Source organism: Aspergillus homomorphus (genome assembly GCF_003184865.1).
Source record: "Aspergillus homomorphus CBS 101889 unplaced genomic scaffold BO97scaffold_91, whole genome shotgun sequence".
In the NCBI taxonomy this organism is placed as follows: Eukaryota; Fungi; Ascomycota; class Eurotiomycetes; order Eurotiales; family Aspergillaceae; genus Aspergillus; species Aspergillus homomorphus.
Window position 1 is genome coordinate 1 of NW_020291977.1, and position 18,373 is coordinate 18,373.

Consider the following 18,373-nt stretch of genomic DNA (forward strand, 5'->3'; position numbering starts at 1 on the left):
TTTTAAATAAATATATTATAGAAATAAGTATATTAATTCTTTATAAATCTTATTTAGAAATATCTATATCTTTTTAAAAAGAAGTTATTCTAGAAAAAGAATAAAATACAAAAATACACTGTATTTTTGTGTATTAAGTCTTATTAAGCTTTAAATTAGAAATCCTTGATATTAGTACTAATTTATAACTATATAAAGCTGTATATAAGATTATATAGAATAATATCCAGAATTGGTCGAGATATAAGGGATTGGAAATTACTATTTTATATGGGAAATGCAGCGCGCCGCTGGCTTACACGCGCCACTCGCTTACCGATTACGTTACAGTGTGGGCTCGGGACCCAGGCTCGCTTCGCTCCCTGGGGTTAAGATGGTTGTTCAAGTCCTTGCCCTCCAGTCTTCGGACCAAGATGGGAACGGTAGCCTAGAGCCTGGACGGAGGCGGCCCTGTCCTCAGTGCCATAGTGGCCTTTGCGTTCGGAGAAGCAGTATGCTGTAAGAGGTCGTTGATTGGCTGCTTCGTGCGAAGCACTACTAGGTAACAGGTAGCTACTAGGTACTTCATTACCTAGTACCTGTAAGTACCTAAAGCTTCAACAAGGCTCTTGACCTATCGGTTCTCTTCTCATTCCATCGCCAGTGTTTCAGACTACAGACGTCAATGGTAGTCTTTCGCAATGTAAATCTACGTCCAAAATTCGACAATTCGCATGAATGAAATTTGCAGAGAGGAAATTACGATCAGAATACACTGAGAATGTAGTCACCCGGATTGTGTTATTCGCTACAGGTCCTCATTCAACAATGCCCAGATGTTTAGCTACCTATACCTCGTCACCTACGCTACATTCCAACCCATACTTGACAATCTCGAATACGGGCATCTTGCCTGGCCAGCCATCATCCGGTGCTCGAATCTAGAGGTGGGGGGCAGTAATAAATTTCAGTGAATGAATTAGGCTCTCAAACCAGAATTTCATTGACAGACAATTCGGACTGAAAAACCCGTAACTCGTTAAATGATATCTTCCATACTCTCAAGTTGCCTGTCATACAGATTGTACTCCGTAGATAAAAAGAACCTGATTTGATTCATCAGGCCCGGGAGCCGGGGAGCTGTCCTACTGTTGCCATTCCGAGCTAGTTGAGTTCAGTTGTCAAATCGCATACATTCCAGGACTCATTCCTTTTCTCTTAGCACGATCCGATCAACCACGCCGTGATTACTCAGACGCCCAGGTAGTTAGTTACCTAGTTACTCAACTAATTATCAAGAAACTACTTATATTTAACTGAATACCTGATTAACTGGATTGTTTACTAGTTATCCGATATCACACAACATATCAATCCATTACCACTCCGAAGTGACATGATACCGAGGCAAAAAAAATGACGCAGGTCTCAATCTCTTGGAGGAGATTCATTTCATGACAAGTGCTCTCTTTGTTTGCGAGGCTATTCTGGAATATAGGAATAGACTCCGTGTTCGCGCCTTTGTAAATCGGTTGCAAAGACTAGCAACCCTGAATGCCGTAACAGGCAGGGTAACAATAATACCTAATACCTTACCTGTCATGCGTATACAGCTGATTCAACAAAGGATGGATGGGTCGGAGTAGCACGTGAACGGAGGGCTATTGCATTCCTTTTCTGTTTTCCTGCCGGCTTCCCTGGGCTGCGTTCTTCCCGCCCTCTTCCCCTCATTAGCCTCATTCTGTTTTAGCAATATTTCCGATCGCAGCCACTGGAAGCCAACCAGCTACGATTTATCCTAGTTGTGTACTGTAAATAACTTTGTAGATATGTCTTTAGCTTGGATGCACCATGATGTACCTCGATAGGATTAGAAGTCCAGTGTCTCTGGACACCCGGTGGGAACTATAGCAAGGAAACATGTTCTTGATTTCCCTTCCCCGCTGAAGAAGTATCAAGCGAGCAATCCTAATCTACTTCAATCACAGCCATTGTGCTCGCGTCCTACGCTTGCGTAGTCACTAGCGTAGCGAAGATTGAATAAGGAGGACAGCGTTTTGTATTTTGTGAGCCTTTATCTCTCAACCTAAATGACCTGCAAATAGCGATTATTGATAAATCAACAGATTTGGAGCGACATGAAGAACCACTTTGTGAGAAGAAGCACAGGAGGATCGAGCCGATGCTGCGCTCAATTTTCCACAGGTACTTTCAGGCTACTACCGCACGTTTGCACTGTATTCAGGCCTACTTTAGCAACTACCTCCATATTAGGTACAGTTGTACTCCGTACTTTAGTCGTGATTCCTTGTTCGGTTGGCTGATCACCCAACCGACAAACAAACACTGGTCGCCTCCACCCGGCTTACTTACTGTTTACCTGGTTGTTTTAGGCTGTCGGCTGGTCGGCGTCTCTTGCCTATCTGAATTGGTCGGAGAGCCACCTCCTCCTTCAAAATCCGCATGGCCCAAGAGAGAAATATTCTGGCCCATGGAGAATGACCTCATTCTGGTAGATAGAGGCACAGAAATCTATAGTCTCGAGTCAAAAATATTGCTACTGCATGGATCTCGAAAGAGACATGTGTCCACGGTGGATGTAAGCTTGGACCTCCGCTCCGAGACGACAAATGTCCGAGAGGCAAGAACAAAAATCTTGACTGCAATGTCTCTATCACAGTAGCCAGTATTGACCTACGTACCGACCTACCTACTCAATCCTTAGTCACAGGTTTGTTCAGCACGTCCTTGACAATTTCAGGCAGGGATGTGCTTTCACTTCCTATTTTCTTCTCCACAGCATTTTTTTAAGCAATTTGGAGGTATTTATTCATAATGATTGTGAATGCTAGTTAGTCTACTAGCATGGCCTCCGTTCTCCTCGCTCGTCCCTCCCATTCTCACACCCCCCTCCCTACCCTCCCGGTAAAGTACGACTGCCAATGCTCCCCCCTCCTCCCCCCTAGTAGATAGAACTAGTGGCTAGCTTCGACGTCGGCCTCGTCATCTTACTGAGGGAGTAAATCCACCACCCACCACCCACCACCCACCACCAGCAATATTACCAGTCCCCACTCTCTGGGCCATGTCGCTAGCACTAGACTACCCTACTGCTGCACTGTAGTAGTCTGTAGCTACCGGTACATGCATGGGCCGCCGCCAATCCCTTCTCCACCCTCGCTATCCTCCATCAGTCCATCTAGATCCAGGGTCTCTGACGCATGAGGCAAAAATACACCTGCATGACACTCAAAATGACAAAGGAACTGGAGCCCATAAGTGACTTATTTATATTTCTCATTGCGGATTGGTTCAATCTATTGTCTGGATGCCGGCCTTGACCATGTGCCTTCTTTGCCATTCCGCGCAGGAGTCTCCATCTGCAACAATAAAAAGTCTTGAATACTGCTTCCCTCCCCATAAGTAGTTGACTTTCACTCTCCGTGGGAAGCCAATTGAACTGGCAGTTTTGCCCCAACTTCTTTCTCTCCGCAGAGCGCTCTAGAAAGGGTGAAATTCTTTCTATATCAGACATTCGTTACTCTGCTTGGGTTGGCTTCCATCATCACTCTGGCATCCCGCCTCCTTTCACCACCTTTCCCCCCCCCCCTTCGCCATATGTGGACACTTTTTGTTGCTGTTCCCACAGGAGGCTTTTAACCATTGCATTCTCTTTTTCCTCCTTGATCCTTAGTTCGTCTGTTATCTTTTGGGGAGTAAGTGTTCATCACCATCCTGGTCACCGACATTCCTCTCCTCGGTGATATTTTACAGCCTGCGCGGACCGTGAAGTCTGCGCGAATCTATTGCATTTCGAGGGAATACTCGAACCAAGCCCTTTGAGGATCATTAGAAGGCATAGCGCATCATCTGCGATCGATAACCACATTGCAATCGTTATGGAATTTCCATTTATGCGAGCATTTATCGCTCTTTTGTAAGTGACATGCATGCATCATGCTATTTCTTGGACCCCTCCCCCCCCCTTGTCCCTGCTCCCCACATTGTACCGATCATAGGGCAAGCCAAATGCATGTGCTAATAAAGGCGCTGTTATGCAGTCTCTACCGCTATTTCCGTCTAGTGGTGAACCTGGTTTCTTTCTGGACTTTCAAGCCCATTCCTCTTCCCGAAAACCCGAAACTCACTGCCCAGGATGTGACGGTAATACTTCCGACATTAGAGGGCTGCGGTGACGAACTCGTGGAGACAATAAGGACGATACTCGAGAATCATCCGTTTGAACTCCTGCTGGTGACCATTGAGGCGAATAGGAAGAAGGCAGAACAAATGCTGAGCTTGATGCCCGCTTCAAAGTCCAAGATCCGCCTGTTCACAGTGACGCACCCCAACAAACGCCGCCAGATGACGCGGGCGATCCCAGAGGTACAGACGGCAATTACAGTCTTTGCAGATGACGACGTGAGCTGGCCACGCACGGTGCTTCCTTGGATCTTGGCACCCTTCGAGAAGGATGAACGATTCGGCGGCGTGGTCACTTGCCAACGGCTGCGACGTGCTGTTGCGCCTACCATGTCCCAGCGAATCTGGGGATATCTTGGAGCCCTATATCTTGAGCGACGAAACTTTGACTGCGCGGCCACCACGCACATTGACGGAGGATTACCTTGCATGTCCGGGCGCACAGTCGCTTATAAAACTAGGATCCTTCAAGATGAAGGGTTCACATATGCTTTTACAAACGAGGAATGGTGGTTTGGCAAATATCAATTGAATGCCGATGACGATAACTTCATTACTCGCTGGATGGTCTCTCATGGCTGGGAGACATATATGCAATACCATCCTGAAGCAGAAGTCTTGACCACACTGGAAAACAACCCGAAGTTCCTGAAACAATGCGCACGCTGGTCTCGAAGCAATTGGCGGAGCAACCTTACAAGCATGTTTCATGAGAAACACGTTTGGTAGTAAGTTTCCCTTGTCGATACATACTCGAGTCAATTCACCATCTGGCTCTCCTTGTTTCCTGATTCTCAACAAGTCGTTCCTGGGGTGTGTATATCTCTCTGTCCCGGTACGGGACAAAGCGAAGTAAAGCACCCTGAGTGGCACCTTCACACAGATGAAATTATCCAAATGGTGTTGGCCTCATTCTTGAGTTGTGCATGCTGATTCTTTTGTAGCCGCCAACCTTGGAGTGCATACGCTGTTCATCTGACGACACTTTCGCCCCCAGCACTATTGGGTGACTTGCTGCTTCTCTTGTTATGCCACAAAGCCACTGTAAATTGGGAAGACGATGCTCATATGTTGGCTATGCAAATACTCGGGGCTTGGATGCTTATCAGCAAATTCATCAAGCTTTTGGGGCACTACATCCGCCACCCCGTGGATTTTGTTCTTTTGCCAGTTTCAATACTCTTTGGTTATTTCCACGGCGGGATCAAAATATATGCTGTGCTTACTCTCAATGTGGTAAGTTTCATTTCCCAGTCACTTGCTCCTCGAGTCTTTGACTTCTATGGAAGCGGAGATGGCTCGCTTTGCATTCGCCCAGTCTCTCCCGCCTTGCATGTTCCCCCTCTCATCTTACGCATAAATTTCTGTATTCGTGTTCATCCATCCTGGACGGACTTCCCTGTCTAGGGAATTACGAGCTGTTCTTGCCGCTCGAACTTTTCGCCTCTACCATTCAATCCTTGGAGCAAATAAGCCCGGCCCTCCGTTCATACTCGCCCCTTTAGTTCACTTTTCTCCTGCCGCATGACTTGCGCCAATCCTCCTTGCTTTCTATCATTCTCAAGATTTGTTAGCTGATCCATGGTTTCTTGTACAGACTGCTTGGGGTAGTAGAGATGGTGCCGATGACTACGACGCTGAGCGTATGAAGAAACGAACGGATGTCGATCGCATGAAACGACCATATTACCCGAAATTTATCACGCAATAATACCGGCTAGTGCCCACATGCATAAGGATAGTGCCAGACTATTCAATTTCCCTGCTACGCTTTCCTCGTTTGCGAGGTTGTCGCTGGTTCGGTCTTATTACCAATATGATATGTCCATAATTTCTACTCTGGTCGGGAGAACCAGCAATAATCTAGACACCACTTCCATCAATATCCACCGGATGCTCCGACTCGTGTTAACGATGAGACGCTATTATGACACCGGACTCGAGAGATTTCATTTTACATCACGCCAACCAAGTTTCCAGCAAATTGGGATTATTTTCTCCAGCCAATGTATCCTACTGTTGTTCATTCATGTTCCCTACTCCCGCTCGACCCCGATGGTCTATTTAGTCTGGATGAAGACACGCTATTAACTATAGTCTGGCGCCCGTGAGGTCTCGAATCTCAGCATTCTTACTGAGTTTTGCTCGGATCTAGCCGAGCTCGATAGTCTCCTCGCCCTGACTCAAAGGCAGTCATATACCCTTGATGTATATTACAAGAGTGTGAGTTCGTTCTGCTTGGATATAGCCCTCGCTTTTTGCATCTCGTTTTCAAGACCTGACTCGGGCTTTTGTCTGTGCAACAATCCCGCCAACCATCCTCAGCAGCTAACAACGAGCCAGGATCTTTGCTCTTTGCCCGTTCTGCATTTTTGTCTACGCGTAATGGACATCATGCAGCAGTTTTAACATTAATAGCTAATAATATGTTTATGTAGCTCTATCCCTGGCCAGAGATGATGTATTATCATAGAGCAGATTTCCTACTAGGGTTACAATTCATAGTCATCTCCAGTAATTCTGCAATAAGGAACGTCCATTGTTGTCGCTCATTATACACTGGGCTAGTGGGGCAATATTGCCCCGGGTAACTAGGCTTTTGTGAGCTGGCAAATAAGTACGTTTATCACTATAGTGATACAATGCCTCACTGCCTGCAAGGGAATTGATTTGATTGAATGAGTTAATACATACTCGTATATAATTGAAGTTGAGAGGACGGACCCGGATGGGGCATTTACCAACTGATGACAGAATAGGGCAAATAAAGCTTTACTTCATCTTCTGTGGCGGCCGTGGCGTTCCGACCAAACTCCATCTCCGCTCCACGCTAAGGGTGGGAATTCTGACCTGCCTGACACTCACCTCAAAAGCAGCTCATGCGCCCTTCTTCTTTCTCCCTTGTTACTCCACTACAACGAGGACCAACACACTGGTCTTGTTTGGCGATGCCGCAATTATCTCGTCTCTATGCGACATTGCCTCGCCCGGCAGTTTCGACCTTCGCTGCTCGGCATAGTGCAGCTATTGCGCGTTTCCTTAAAACTTCCTCCATGATGGCCGCTGTAGCCCACCCAATTACTACCCACGGCCCTCCCCCCGAGGCTCCATCACCTGCGCCTTCCTTTCGTACACGCGTTGAGTTGCGATCGGAGGGTGTAACTGAAAGCGAGACAACTGCGCGACCAGCAAAATCCCCTACAGGACTCAAGAAGCGCTTTTGGAAGGACGTCAGTGTTAGGAAAAAGTCAGGTAAATCTTCATAATCTGCTGCGGCCGTTATATATTGGAGCTCGGATTGACTTGTTTTCTCTTTGTGCTTTGGAATATGAATAGAAGGCGATTACGAAATCTTGCTGGACACCCGGCCCATAAGAACGCCAGCCAAAGATGTCTTGGCCATACCGTCGACGAAACCCTATCTGGCGCATGCTATTGCTTTGGAGTGGGATGTGATGACTACCGCGCAGCAAGCCCTGAAAAATCATTTCATCCCGTTGACTTCTCTGACGGCGCGGGCAGCGGACATTGCTCGAGAGGATGAGGCGGGCACTTCCTCCGCAAGGGATCAAATTGTGAAAACTGCGATGCGTTACTTAGACACCGACACTCTGCTATGTTGGGTGCCCGAGCCCGTTGACTCTCCTGGAGAAGTCGATGAGAATGGTAGCAAAATTGAAACTCTTCGAGAGGCTCAGATGAGGGTCGCCAATGATACCATTGCCTTTTTGAGTACCAGGGTTTGGCCCGGAGTCGATCTTCAACCCATCTTAGATGCTAACAGCATCTTGCCATTATCCCAGCCACAGGCCACTAAGGACATTATTCGACAATGGGTCATTAATTTGCATGCGTTTGATCTAGCTGCGCTTGAGAGAGGCATACTCGCAGCCAAGAGTCTTCTGATAGCTGTCCGATTGGTTGCTGAGTGGAGCGAGAATTTCCGTCGCTTACAACAGCCCAGACAGAAAAGGTTTGGAATTGAAGAGGCAGCAGAAGCGTCCAGTTTGGAAGTCAAGTGGCAGACGGATATGTGGGGCGAGGTGGAAGATACACATGATGTTGATAAGGAAGACCTTCGGCGACAACTGGGTAGCGTTATCATGATGGTGAGCGGGGAGACTAGATGAAGCTCCGGCTGTACATATAATAGTTATAACAGTCAAGAGTCTTGGTTTATGTATGCACTGTACCCCATGTACGATAGGCGCCACGCCTCCCCGGGCCAGTAACCGTGGATTCTCCTTTTGTATACACTCAACTGTCGGAAGTTCCCCCCAACAACACCGGCCGCCTTTCCCCAGACCCCGCTTCTCATTTTAACAACTTCCAACCTCTAACCTCCTTTTCCTTCATCACCTTCGCCCTTTGCCCTTCCCTCATTTCACAAGCCGATAATCCCAATCTTCACTTCATTGGTGCCTTGTTTTCTGTGATCGGGAAGTCCAGCTTGGAAACTGATCGTTTGCGTGGCGAGCAGACGAGAGAGATGACGGATAGTGGTGAAGGGTGAGTGATTCTTGAGTTGTGTCCCTCCCTCTAAGGCTCACGGTCGATTTCCATGTACCCGACACTGCATGGCTGGCTTGTCTCGTCCACGTAGCCAGGGGCTCGGAATTCACTCAGAAGGACCCCGCAGATTGGGCCCCCTACGTACTAACTTTGAATGCCATCGAGATCCTTTAGGCACAAACGTTCCCGCAGTTCTCTGGCGCTGGCGATTCTGCACCGAGATAAGTCGCGAGAAGGTCGTGAGGGTAGTGCCGCTCGCGAAAACGATCATCCACCTGACTCTACCCCCTCCTCTCCGGTCGGCACCAGCCCGTCCTCCTTCCCAAGTATATCAGCCACGCGAAGCTCTAGCCACCGTAAATCACGGCAGGAGACGAACCTGCTGTCACCAATGGCTGCTGAACCTCCGCGAGAATCAATAAGCTCCCTTCGAGACGGTGACAATATCGAGAAACTTCCCTTCCTGTCTCACGCAGAAAGCAGCAGCATGTCCCTGGAACAGTCGGTGCGTACTTTCCGCCTTTTTGAAATCCTGCGGAGTGGCGACACTACCGCAATCTCTAAAGCGATAAAAGAGACCAAGGAGCCTCATGGGGCGACTAGTCTTTCGGGTACGACGATTTTACACCTAGCCATCCAGTGCGCGGAGCCACAAGTCGTGGAGTATGTCTTGTCCACGGGCGAAAACCTGGATGTGAATGCACAGGATCGAGATGGTAACACTCCACTCCACCTTGCCGCTCAGTTGGGAAGAGCCCCTGTGGTTCGTGAGCTACTGAATTGGCCTTCGCTGAACGATTCAATCGTCAACTACGGCGGTCAAACCGCCCTTGACGTTGCACGAACCCCAGAGATATTCCAGCAGCTTCAGCTAGCGCGATCACTGTTTATTGATGGTAAAACACAAGAGATCCAGGCACTAGTCTCTCAAGGTGAATATGCGAAACTAGAGAAGGTATTGGAAGAGCCTCGGGTTGAGGGTGCCATGGACGTCAATAGCCTGGATCTAGTCACAGATCCTGCTACCGTCCACTCTGGGGGAACGTTGCTACACGAGGGAGCAAGGAAAAAAGATACGAAGCTGATACAAATCCTTCTGATGCATGGTGCCGACCCATTTCGTCGAGACAAGAAGGGAAAACTCCCACAAGATGTCACCAAGGATGATAAGACTCGGGCGATCGTCAAAAAGTCTCCGGCGGCTGTTATAGCCCAACGAGGTATACAGGAAAAGGCCATCCTAGGCACTAGCGCAACGGCCCCAGGTATGTCTGGCCGGGCGGGTGCAGCCGAAGCACCTCTCGCTGGCAAAGAAGCTCGTGAGATGAGAGGTTATCTAAAAAAATGGACAAATTACACTAGTGGCTATAAGCTACGGTGGTTTGTATTGGAGGACGGGGTTTTGAGTTACTATAAACATCAAGGTAAGCATTGCTGAGTCGCACCAGTGGCAATTATACCGCACTCGCTGACTTGATGTCTTTTGGTCGGCACTGGTAGATGACGCGGGTTCAGCTTGCCGAGGCGCGATCAACATGAAGATCGCTAGGCTTAACATGGATTCACAGGATAAGACGCGTTTCGAAATCCATGGCAAGTCATCAGTTAAATACCACCTCAAGGCGAACCATGTCGTTGAGGCTAAACGCTGGTTCTGGACGCTCAATAACGCCATTCAATGGGCCAAGGATGAAGCAAGAGCAGAAGAGAAGCGCCAGACAAGGAATGCTGAAGTGCTACGTCAAGCGAAAATTGGCCAGACTGAAGGCCGATCGCCTGACAGCATCTCAGACTCACCGGGTCATCCTACCGTTAAATCGAGCGGAAAGAACCTGGCTCCGCCATCCACTGCAATTCCGAGCAGTAGTGGTACCCGACTTAGCACCTATGCGTCCCGTACAACGCTAGAGAGTGCTCCTGAAGACGAGGAGGGATCGTTGTACAGCTCATTCGATCATACTGCCCCACAGAATGAGGTGCACCGTATCACCAGTCATATAACAACGGCGCCCGACATTGATGGAGATGATGATGATGGAGACTATGCGTCCAGCCGCGATATGCCAGCGACTGATAAAGATGCATTGAACATCACCGCACAGTCAACCAAGCTCCAGCTAGAAATCCTTGCCACCGTTGCGGCCTCACTACAGGCAGAAAAGTCGAGGAACCCGAGTACCCCTCTATCGGATCCCGCCATCGAGCAGGCCCTGGTAGCTTATGGAGCGGCCGTGGGTAGCTTACAGGGCTTGGTGCAAAATCTTCTGAAGATCTCGCGGGATCGCGATGCTTATTGGCAGTATAGACTCAGCCGAGAGGCGTATTTACGGAAGATGTGGGAAGAAAGCATGGCGAGGATCGCACAGGAACATGAAGAGCTGCAGTCGCGGATGGGTGAGTCCGAGGAGAAACGCAGACGCACTAAAAGAGCTCTCAAAGAAGCTTTAGAGTCCACAACTACCGGCCATGGCGTTGGCATGGTCCAGTCTCGTGCGCAAATCACAAGAGATGAATTTGACGACGCAATTATCGAGGCCGACTCACCCGATGTGGTTGACGGGTTCTCACGTCTTGATCAAAAGGATCTAGGGCGACCCCTCAACCGTAAAAAGTCAGCTTTATCCCAAATCAGTAACCTCTGTGACTCAGCGTCCGATGAGGAGGATGAGTTTTTTGATGCGATTGACTCCGGGGAGATTGAGGTAGAGGATCTGACCTCTGTACAAGCAGATGGTGAAGGGGAGGAGTATCCAGAAGTGGGTAACAAGCTCCGAACCATCAAGCGGACGGAAATTCTACCCTCATTCAAGGGATACGAAGGGTCTGTCAGAGAACGACTGAGGATGGACTATGATAATAGGCCTAAGATCTCACTTTGGGTAAGTAACTGCCCTAGGACTGACTGCAAGCGGAGTTTGGATAATCACGGGCATTTACAATAATAATAGGGTATTTTAAAGTCTATGATCGGCAAGGACATGACAAAGATGACCCTTCCAGTCTCTTTCAATGAGCCTACCTCATTGCTTCAACGCGTCGCTGAAGATTTAGAATATGCGGACCTTTTAGACATTGCCGCTGACCGGCCCGACTCCATGGAGCGACTCCTATATGTTGCTGCGTATGCTGCAAGCGAATATGCTTCGACCATCGGCCGTGTGGCGAAGCCTTTCAACCCCCTCTTGGGCGAGACATTTGAATATGTCCGGCCGGACAAGGGCTATCGGTTCTTTGTCGAGCAGGTTAGCCACCATCCGCCGATTGGTGCCGCCTGGGCCGAGTCGACTAAGTGGGATTATTATGTGGGTTCTCGTTCTCAGAATTCTTCAACGTCGCGCTTGTGCCTTCACTTTACTGACTAGGCTTCTACATAGGGCGAGTCTGCTCTCAAATCAAAATTTTATGGGAAATCTTTCGACATCAATCTCTTAGGAACATGGTTCCTTCGATTACGCCCGACTTCCGGAGAGGAGGAGTTGTATACCTGGAAGAAGGTCACATCGTCTGTGATTGGTATCATTACTGGAAACCCAACTGTTGACAATTACGGATTAATGGAGATCAAGAATTGGACAACTGGTGAGGTTTGCTACCTAGATTTCAAACCCAGGGGATGGAAGGCGTCATCGGCCTACCAGGTGTCCGGAAAAGTGGTAGACCGGGATGGAACCCCAAAATGGAGCCTTGGGGGCCGGTGGAATGACAAGATCTATGCACGCCATACCCCCGGGTTTGAAGCAACGGTCTCTGGTCAGGATCCAGAGTCAGCTAAGACGCTATTGGTCTGGCAGTGTCATGCTCGCCCAAGCGGGATTCCCTTCAACCTGACACCGTTCGTTATCACTCTCAACGCTCTGCCGGAACGTTTGAGGGAGTACCTTCCTCCCACAGATACACGGCTTAGACCTGACCAGCGTGCGATGGAAGAAGGTGAGTATGATTTGGCGGCTAGTGAGAAGCACCGGGTGGAAGAAAAGCAACGAGCCAAGCGCCGAGAGCGCGAGACCAATGGCGATGAATATCAGCCCAAATGGTTCACACGGGCCCAATGTCCGATCACTGGGGAGGAGTACTGGGCACACAATGGTAATTATTGGAAGTGCCGTGAAACCCGCGATTGGAGTGTATGCGAAGATATTTTTTAGGGAGAAAAGTAATGTGTATGTACAGTGCTCGGTGTTCCTTACATTTACCGTGGTCAGAGAATGAATGCTTGACTTAATTGACGACAGACTAACTGAACCATACAACAAGCTCCAATGGGATAAACCATGTAAGTCACGTGATAACCGCTTGGCAACCCAGCAAGCTCCGCGCCATGCTACGTCTTCCCTGGTCACTCCCGCAAACTTGACACCCAACAGCCCCCACGTATTATCTTCAAGAGCTCCGCACCAACCTGAAATGACTGGCGAGTACACCTGTGGTCGCTGCCTGCAGGTACTCCGTCGACGGGCTGCGGTGCGCTTGCCACAGTATGTCTTGCCTCGAAGAGGATATAGCCTGCTCAATCCTGCCTCTGTGCGAAGCCTGAGCGGTCCCAGCAATGGCTCTCTTCGTCCGCATGACCTGCCCCAAGCTCCGTCCAAACGAGCAATCTTGACACCGTCTATTGGGACGCGGAGACTTGGACCGGTTGTGCACAAGGCGCTGTCCTCCACGTCAAATACCTCTCCGGATCCTCGCGTCTTATTGAAACCGAACAACCTCTTCCATTCGTTCTCAAAATCGCCAGTAGCGGCCATCAGACAGCGTGCTGCTTCTATTAAGCAGAATGCCTTCTGTCCACATCCAAGCCACCAACAGACTCGGCTGCCTGTCTCACCTCACGACTCAGAGACGCGCAAAACCCAGCAGACCTCATGTCTGCCGCCCGCGCACTCTCACTTTGAATGTCCAGACTGTGGGGTGCCGATTTATTGCTCGGAGGGGCACTGGATGGACGATTTTGAAGCACACTTGGAGGTCTGTGAGACTATTCAGCAGATCAACGAGGATGACCATGATCTGCATTCTGGACGCTTTTTTCCCGAGTTTACCTACCCAGGTCTTCAAGATGACAATTTCGTTATAAACATGACGAACTGGGACACCTTCCTTTATACTCGAGAGTTTGAGGCGATCAACGATGACCGGAGCATGCGCCAAGTGACTCGGATGCTTACCTATCCACTTACACTTGCGAGTGTCCTGCATGAGCTGAGTCCTTACAATGTACGTAAAGGGGGCAGGCTTACGGTGGAAGGGCTCAAAAGCGTTAGTGGTAAGTCCCCACGACCATTGTTCTCTTCACTTCCCCGCCTCACACCTCATCCCCTTATTATCGGCAAGCTAACTGGGCATTGCAGCGCTGCGATACACCTTACATCCTCCCAAGACCGGAGAGGGAGTGGATATTCGGGGACTACGTCTCAAAGCACCACCAGTCCGCATTTTCATTCTTGGTGCACGGGCTGAGTCTTCTTTGCCACGAGACGTTTGGTTGCAGCTCAGCTATATTTTTCCGCGCTCTCTGATCCATCTGATTTTTATCGGACCAGAAAGCATGACAAATCGAGACGCGGAATTTCCGCTGCCAGAGCGAACTCCTGGAAACCCATTTGGTGGGGTCGTTGAGGATCGACTTGGCGGTCAATTTAAAATCACAACTTACGTCGACTACTTCCACACAATGTACAAAGCCAATTATTTTCAACCTTTCGATCCATACCTGGACTGCATCATGTTGTTCCACCCCGGTCTTGGTCACCCGGCGAGCTCCCATGAGTGGGAAGAAACGCTCCCGCAGCTACTAGAGACTAAGGTGCCCATCATCAGTACGGGCTACACGCAGTGGGATATGGAACGAGATATCAATTGGGTGAATGAAAAATGTGCCGGTGAATTTGACATCCTACTTGAACCAGGGGAAAATATCTTCCGCAGCCTACGCTGGGATCTCAATGACCTGGACCCTCATGATGTTTCATGTGGCAACTGGGGTGTCTGGGCATTCAGAGGAAAGAGGTACGTAGTCCAGTTCGCAGACCTACCTGTTCAGTTCCTGCCGTCTTTCTGTGCTGACTGGATCTTGACAAACAGATACGAGGCAACGTTCCGTAACAATTAGACAAGTTCTCGGTGGCCTAACGCCGATTATCCCAGCACCTGCAGATGTACAATATGACAACTATCTCCTACTTGTTCGTGCATAGATAGCATGGAATCTGGAACAAGATACCATAGCTTGTATCATGTACGGAATGTCAATATAAAACTGCCTCTTTCCCGTCCTGATTACCTACTTGGTGAGATTCTGACTCTATCAATGGAATCGCAAGGCAGGGTTCAGAAGCTAGGCATAACTCCATCGAAGGTAAGTTTCCGCTTGGCCATAGTTTAGCAAACGTGATCCTAATGCTGGGTTCCAACTTAATTCTACAAATATCCGATCGCTTGTTCCTTCTCATCCAATCTTCCGAGCTCTGTCACAGTGCAGTGAGAGGCCCACTAATAGACGGAACGGCCACACAGCCCTACGCTCTCGCCTTGATAGCCAATACGCCGCACGCAAAACTAGAGGGGTCTAGTATGCACTCAAATCACTTTAGACAGGCACAGTAAACCGAATGTGATATCCCTAGAAAAGGCTGTAGGCCCAAGGGTTTCACAGCATGGCAAGACCAACGGCAGCGAAGATACCAACAGCAAAACCACCTGGAAGCTTGAAGGCTGGAACCGCAGCACTGGTCTCGGTCGCTTCAGCGGCATCGGCAGAGGTAGAGGACCGAGACTCGGATTCCTTATTGGTAGAGGTGCCTGTGGTGGGAAGAGCTGTGGCCTTGGTAATGTAGGACCTGGAAAAGGAAGAGCTGGCAGCTCCAGAAGAACTAGCCCGCAAGGAGCTGGCGATAGCGGAGCTGGAGATGTGTCGACTGAAAGATGGCGTGTGGGTGGGAAGATTCGACGAACTTGATAAGTGAATTTCCGAGCTGGTGATGGCAGCCACGTCGGCGCTGCTGCTGCTCGGAATGAGCGGGGACGAAGTAGCCGACGTGGGAGCCAGGGTTGGCGTGGTGGAGGAGAAGACTTCGAGATTGGCAGCGCTCGAGGTTGTGACAGCAGCAGTATTGGGTATAGCCTGCACCGCCGCGGTAGCAAATGGTGAGAAGGCCACGCAGGCAACCAGAAGAGTGTTCGCAAGTTGCATATTTCTTTTTTGAGTTTCGGTTATGGAATATTTGAGTAACGGGAATGAGACCAGCTGATTCTAAGTAAACGTCTTGCCGATAGTGTAGAGCGTAGAGGATAATGCCGAGCAAAGGTGAAGGAGTTGAGGACCTCTCGAAAGTGTCCAGATGGTTGGTTTAGTATAACAATTCAAGCGAATGGAACAAGACGCGGCTTAAAGAAGGAATGGAGCAGCAAAGGAGTGACTGCTCTTGTGAACGAAAGGAATTTGATTCAAAACGCACCGAAGGAACGACAGCACTGCTGTACAGGTATAAATCAAAGAAGCTGAAGAAGGGAGGAACGAACAAACAAGGAAAGAGCAGGAAGTGTCAGAACAAGAGGAAAAGGGGGGCGCGCTCGCTAGTAAGGGTAGACTAGAAGCACACCTGGCAGCTGACGGCTGAAGGCTGGCTGCGGTAACCTACTCATTGGCTTGGCTTTGGGCTGTCTGGGTCCAGATTTGCCCAGTCACATTGTGAGACTCGACTCAAGTGCATGAATTCTTAGGACAGGAAGTACCGTAGATAAGTAGGGCGGGCTTCGTTGTGGAACAGCTGGGTGCTGCGAGGACACTAGACCCCAGCAGAACAATGGCGGTGTCTGAAGGACTGACTATCATTTTACTCAAATATTCGACCCTAGGTCGTACCTTACATGATGCCAATCGTATCGGGCCAAGGTAATTAATTGATTCCATACTACATGGCTTGGGGCATCATTCGATAGAGTGAAGCTGTTTCGGCAAGGGTAGCGAGCACTGGTAGGTACTATTACAGTTCAGGCACGAGAAGGTCGAAGAAGGCCTTTCACAGGCTGGAGTAAGTAGGGAGGCCCTCAATCTGAAACGTTGACGGCTGCGGGAAAGAAAATGTTGGTTGGAGAAACCAGAATGGGAAGAAGCCCTGAGGGCAAGGGCGAAGTGAAGATGGGCATTGATTGGCCTTAATCAATCTGACGGTAGTGGGGAGTCGGTCCAGTTTCCAGGCTCGATTGAGACCTTGCCGTAGTCAAGATGGTACTGTGTAAACACTGAAATCTAAGCTCGACGAAGACTCTCCTAAATGGAAAGAGGGGAAAGAAAGGAAAATCAAAATCGAAGGGACATTTCAAACAGCTGCAGGAGCAAAGGCAGAGAAAGTTGAAGTAAAATCTAGATTGTTCAACTTTCATCCCAAAGCCCACACCTGGCCCACTACCAACGCAACGACAGTCCAGTGGCCGATGGCTTGCTGTACTTGGGTTGTCAGTCCGGCTGCTGCCGTTGATGAGGCAGAGGAGTCGGCAACAGTGGTCCCATTGGGTAAAGTGCCGTTGATATAGATCGAATCGGTGCCATTGACGTTGGCAACTCGCGTGACGCTTGTGTTGGTTGGTTGGCTTCCATTGAAAAGTGACTCATAGTAGGTTGAATTTGAATTGTCGTCGCACCCGCATTCCAAATACTGTTGGCACAGGCAGACCACAGGCATAGACTCATTGCGGTGCGAGGTCTGATTCACATAATAGTAATGATGAGGGTACGGGTAGGCGTAAACGTTGTAAGCCCAGAAACCGAAAAAGGCCAGACCTGTTGCAGGTAACAGGTAGGGTGTTAGGCCCGTTCGCGACCTGGAACCCGAGGTATAAGGAGTCGTTGCGCCGCCAGCATAATATTTGCCTCCCCCATAGACAGGTCGTGTCCCTGAACCACTGCGAGTCGAGCCCCCAACGTTGGCGGATGAGCTATGTCCGGTCGAGACCAGAAAAGTCAGCCAATACCAATAACTACCAGAACCAGACGTGCGCGCCATGTCGCAACAAGCAACTAATTTTCAATCAAACAAATCAATCCGTCACTCACCCAGTTCTTGAATTGCTGCCACTGCTGCTCCCTCCGCTGCCACCCGTACGGCCACCACTGCCTCCCCCACTACTACTGCTGCCCCCTGCACGACCTCCTCCCCCACCACCGCGACGCTTTGCGATCTCCACAGTATAACGAGGCGAGAATTTGATCTCAGTATCGGAGGGCGGAAGTCTCGTTGACATGGTGGTCGAGACCTGTAGGAGGACCACCAGTGTGGTCAAGAGAGAATATTTCATGATGGCAACTGCGATCTAGTTCTGGGTGAAGATAGAGAAGGTGGAAGATGGTAAGGATGAACCTGCTGGAGAAAGTTGAGAACGCAACAGAGAAAAGATATACCTTATGACGAAGACATTACATTTGGCCACTGTCCTTTGGGCCGACTGTCCGACTGTCCGACTCTGATTGTCTGTCTCACTTGGCAGCCCTCGGCAAGGAAAGTCTAATTACTCATTCAGTGACAGAAAGGTGATGAGCCACTGCCACTATTGTTATCTCAGTATGAGCCTCGTCTGCTCCATAGAAAGCCTGGTGTTCCTTTGTTGATGACTTCACATCAATGAATTGAAGAGAATTTTTAGTCTTCCGGATAAAGAGAGCCGCTTATCCGCCCAATGACTG

The 18,373-nt window shown here is 49.3% G+C and overlaps 6 protein-coding genes across 6 annotated transcripts; 4 read left to right on the forward strand and 2 right to left on the reverse strand.

Annotated features, from left to right (window-relative positions):
* The first annotated feature begins 3,696 nt into the window (after positions 1 to 3,696).
* Positions 3,697 to 5,230, forward strand: BO97DRAFT_285522 (glycosyltransferase family 2 protein). Its single transcript, XM_025691111.1, has 2 exons — positions 3,697 to 3,916; positions 4,041 to 5,230. Exons 1-2 carry the CDS (start codon positions 3,879 to 3,881, stop codon positions 4,909 to 4,911), a joined length of 909 nt encoding a protein of 302 aa, XP_025545891.1. The 5' UTR covers positions 3,697 to 3,878; the 3' UTR covers positions 4,912 to 5,230.
* A 520-nt stretch (positions 5,231 to 5,750) lies between these two features.
* BO97DRAFT_285539 (uncharacterized protein) lies at positions 5,751 to 6,540 on the forward strand. Its single transcript, XM_025691112.1, has 2 exons — positions 5,751 to 6,405; positions 6,526 to 6,540. The coding sequence occupies exon 1, from the start codon at positions 5,911 to 5,913 to the stop codon at positions 6,271 to 6,273; it is 363 nt and encodes a 120-aa protein (XP_025545892.1). The 5' UTR covers positions 5,751 to 5,910; the 3' UTR covers positions 6,274 to 6,405; positions 6,526 to 6,540.
* Positions 6,541 to 7,011: 471 nt separating this feature from the next.
* On the forward strand, positions 7,012 to 12,905 carry BO97DRAFT_401388 (oxysterol binding protein). The gene is made up of 7 exons (XM_025694337.1): positions 7,012 to 7,434; positions 7,519 to 8,291; positions 8,663 to 8,691; positions 8,869 to 10,118; positions 10,195 to 11,573; positions 11,643 to 11,996; positions 12,069 to 12,905. The coding sequence occupies exons 1-7, from the start codon at positions 7,062 to 7,064 to the stop codon at positions 12,837 to 12,839; spliced, it is 4,929 nt and encodes a 1,642-aa protein (XP_025545893.1). The 5' UTR covers positions 7,012 to 7,061; the 3' UTR covers positions 12,840 to 12,905.
* Positions 12,906 to 13,098: 193 nt separating this feature from the next.
* BO97DRAFT_358082 (putative mRNA processing protein (Mss51)) lies at positions 13,099 to 14,803 on the forward strand (the record flags this gene model as incomplete). Its single annotated transcript, XM_025692237.1, has 2 exons — positions 13,099 to 13,957; positions 14,043 to 14,803. The coding sequence occupies 2 exons, from the start codon at positions 13,099 to 13,101 to the stop codon at positions 14,801 to 14,803; spliced, it is 1,620 nt and encodes a 539-aa protein (XP_025545894.1).
* A 109-nt stretch (positions 14,804 to 14,912) lies between these two features.
* On the reverse strand, positions 14,913 to 16,216 carry BO97DRAFT_409450 (putative extracellular serine-rich protein). Its single transcript, XM_025696066.1, has one exon. The coding sequence runs from the start codon at positions 15,881 to 15,883 to the stop codon at positions 15,341 to 15,343; it is 543 nt and encodes a 180-aa protein (XP_025545895.1). The 5' UTR covers positions 15,884 to 16,216; the 3' UTR covers positions 14,913 to 15,340.
* An 856-nt stretch (positions 16,217 to 17,072) lies between these two features.
* Positions 17,073 to 17,934, reverse strand: BO97DRAFT_429953 (uncharacterized protein; the record flags this gene model as incomplete). Its single annotated transcript, XM_025697406.1, has 2 exons — positions 17,073 to 17,628; positions 17,747 to 17,934. The coding sequence occupies 2 exons, from the start codon at positions 17,932 to 17,934 to the stop codon at positions 17,073 to 17,075; spliced, it is 744 nt and encodes a 247-aa protein (XP_025545896.1).
* Positions 17,935 to 18,373: the final 439 nt, after the last annotated feature.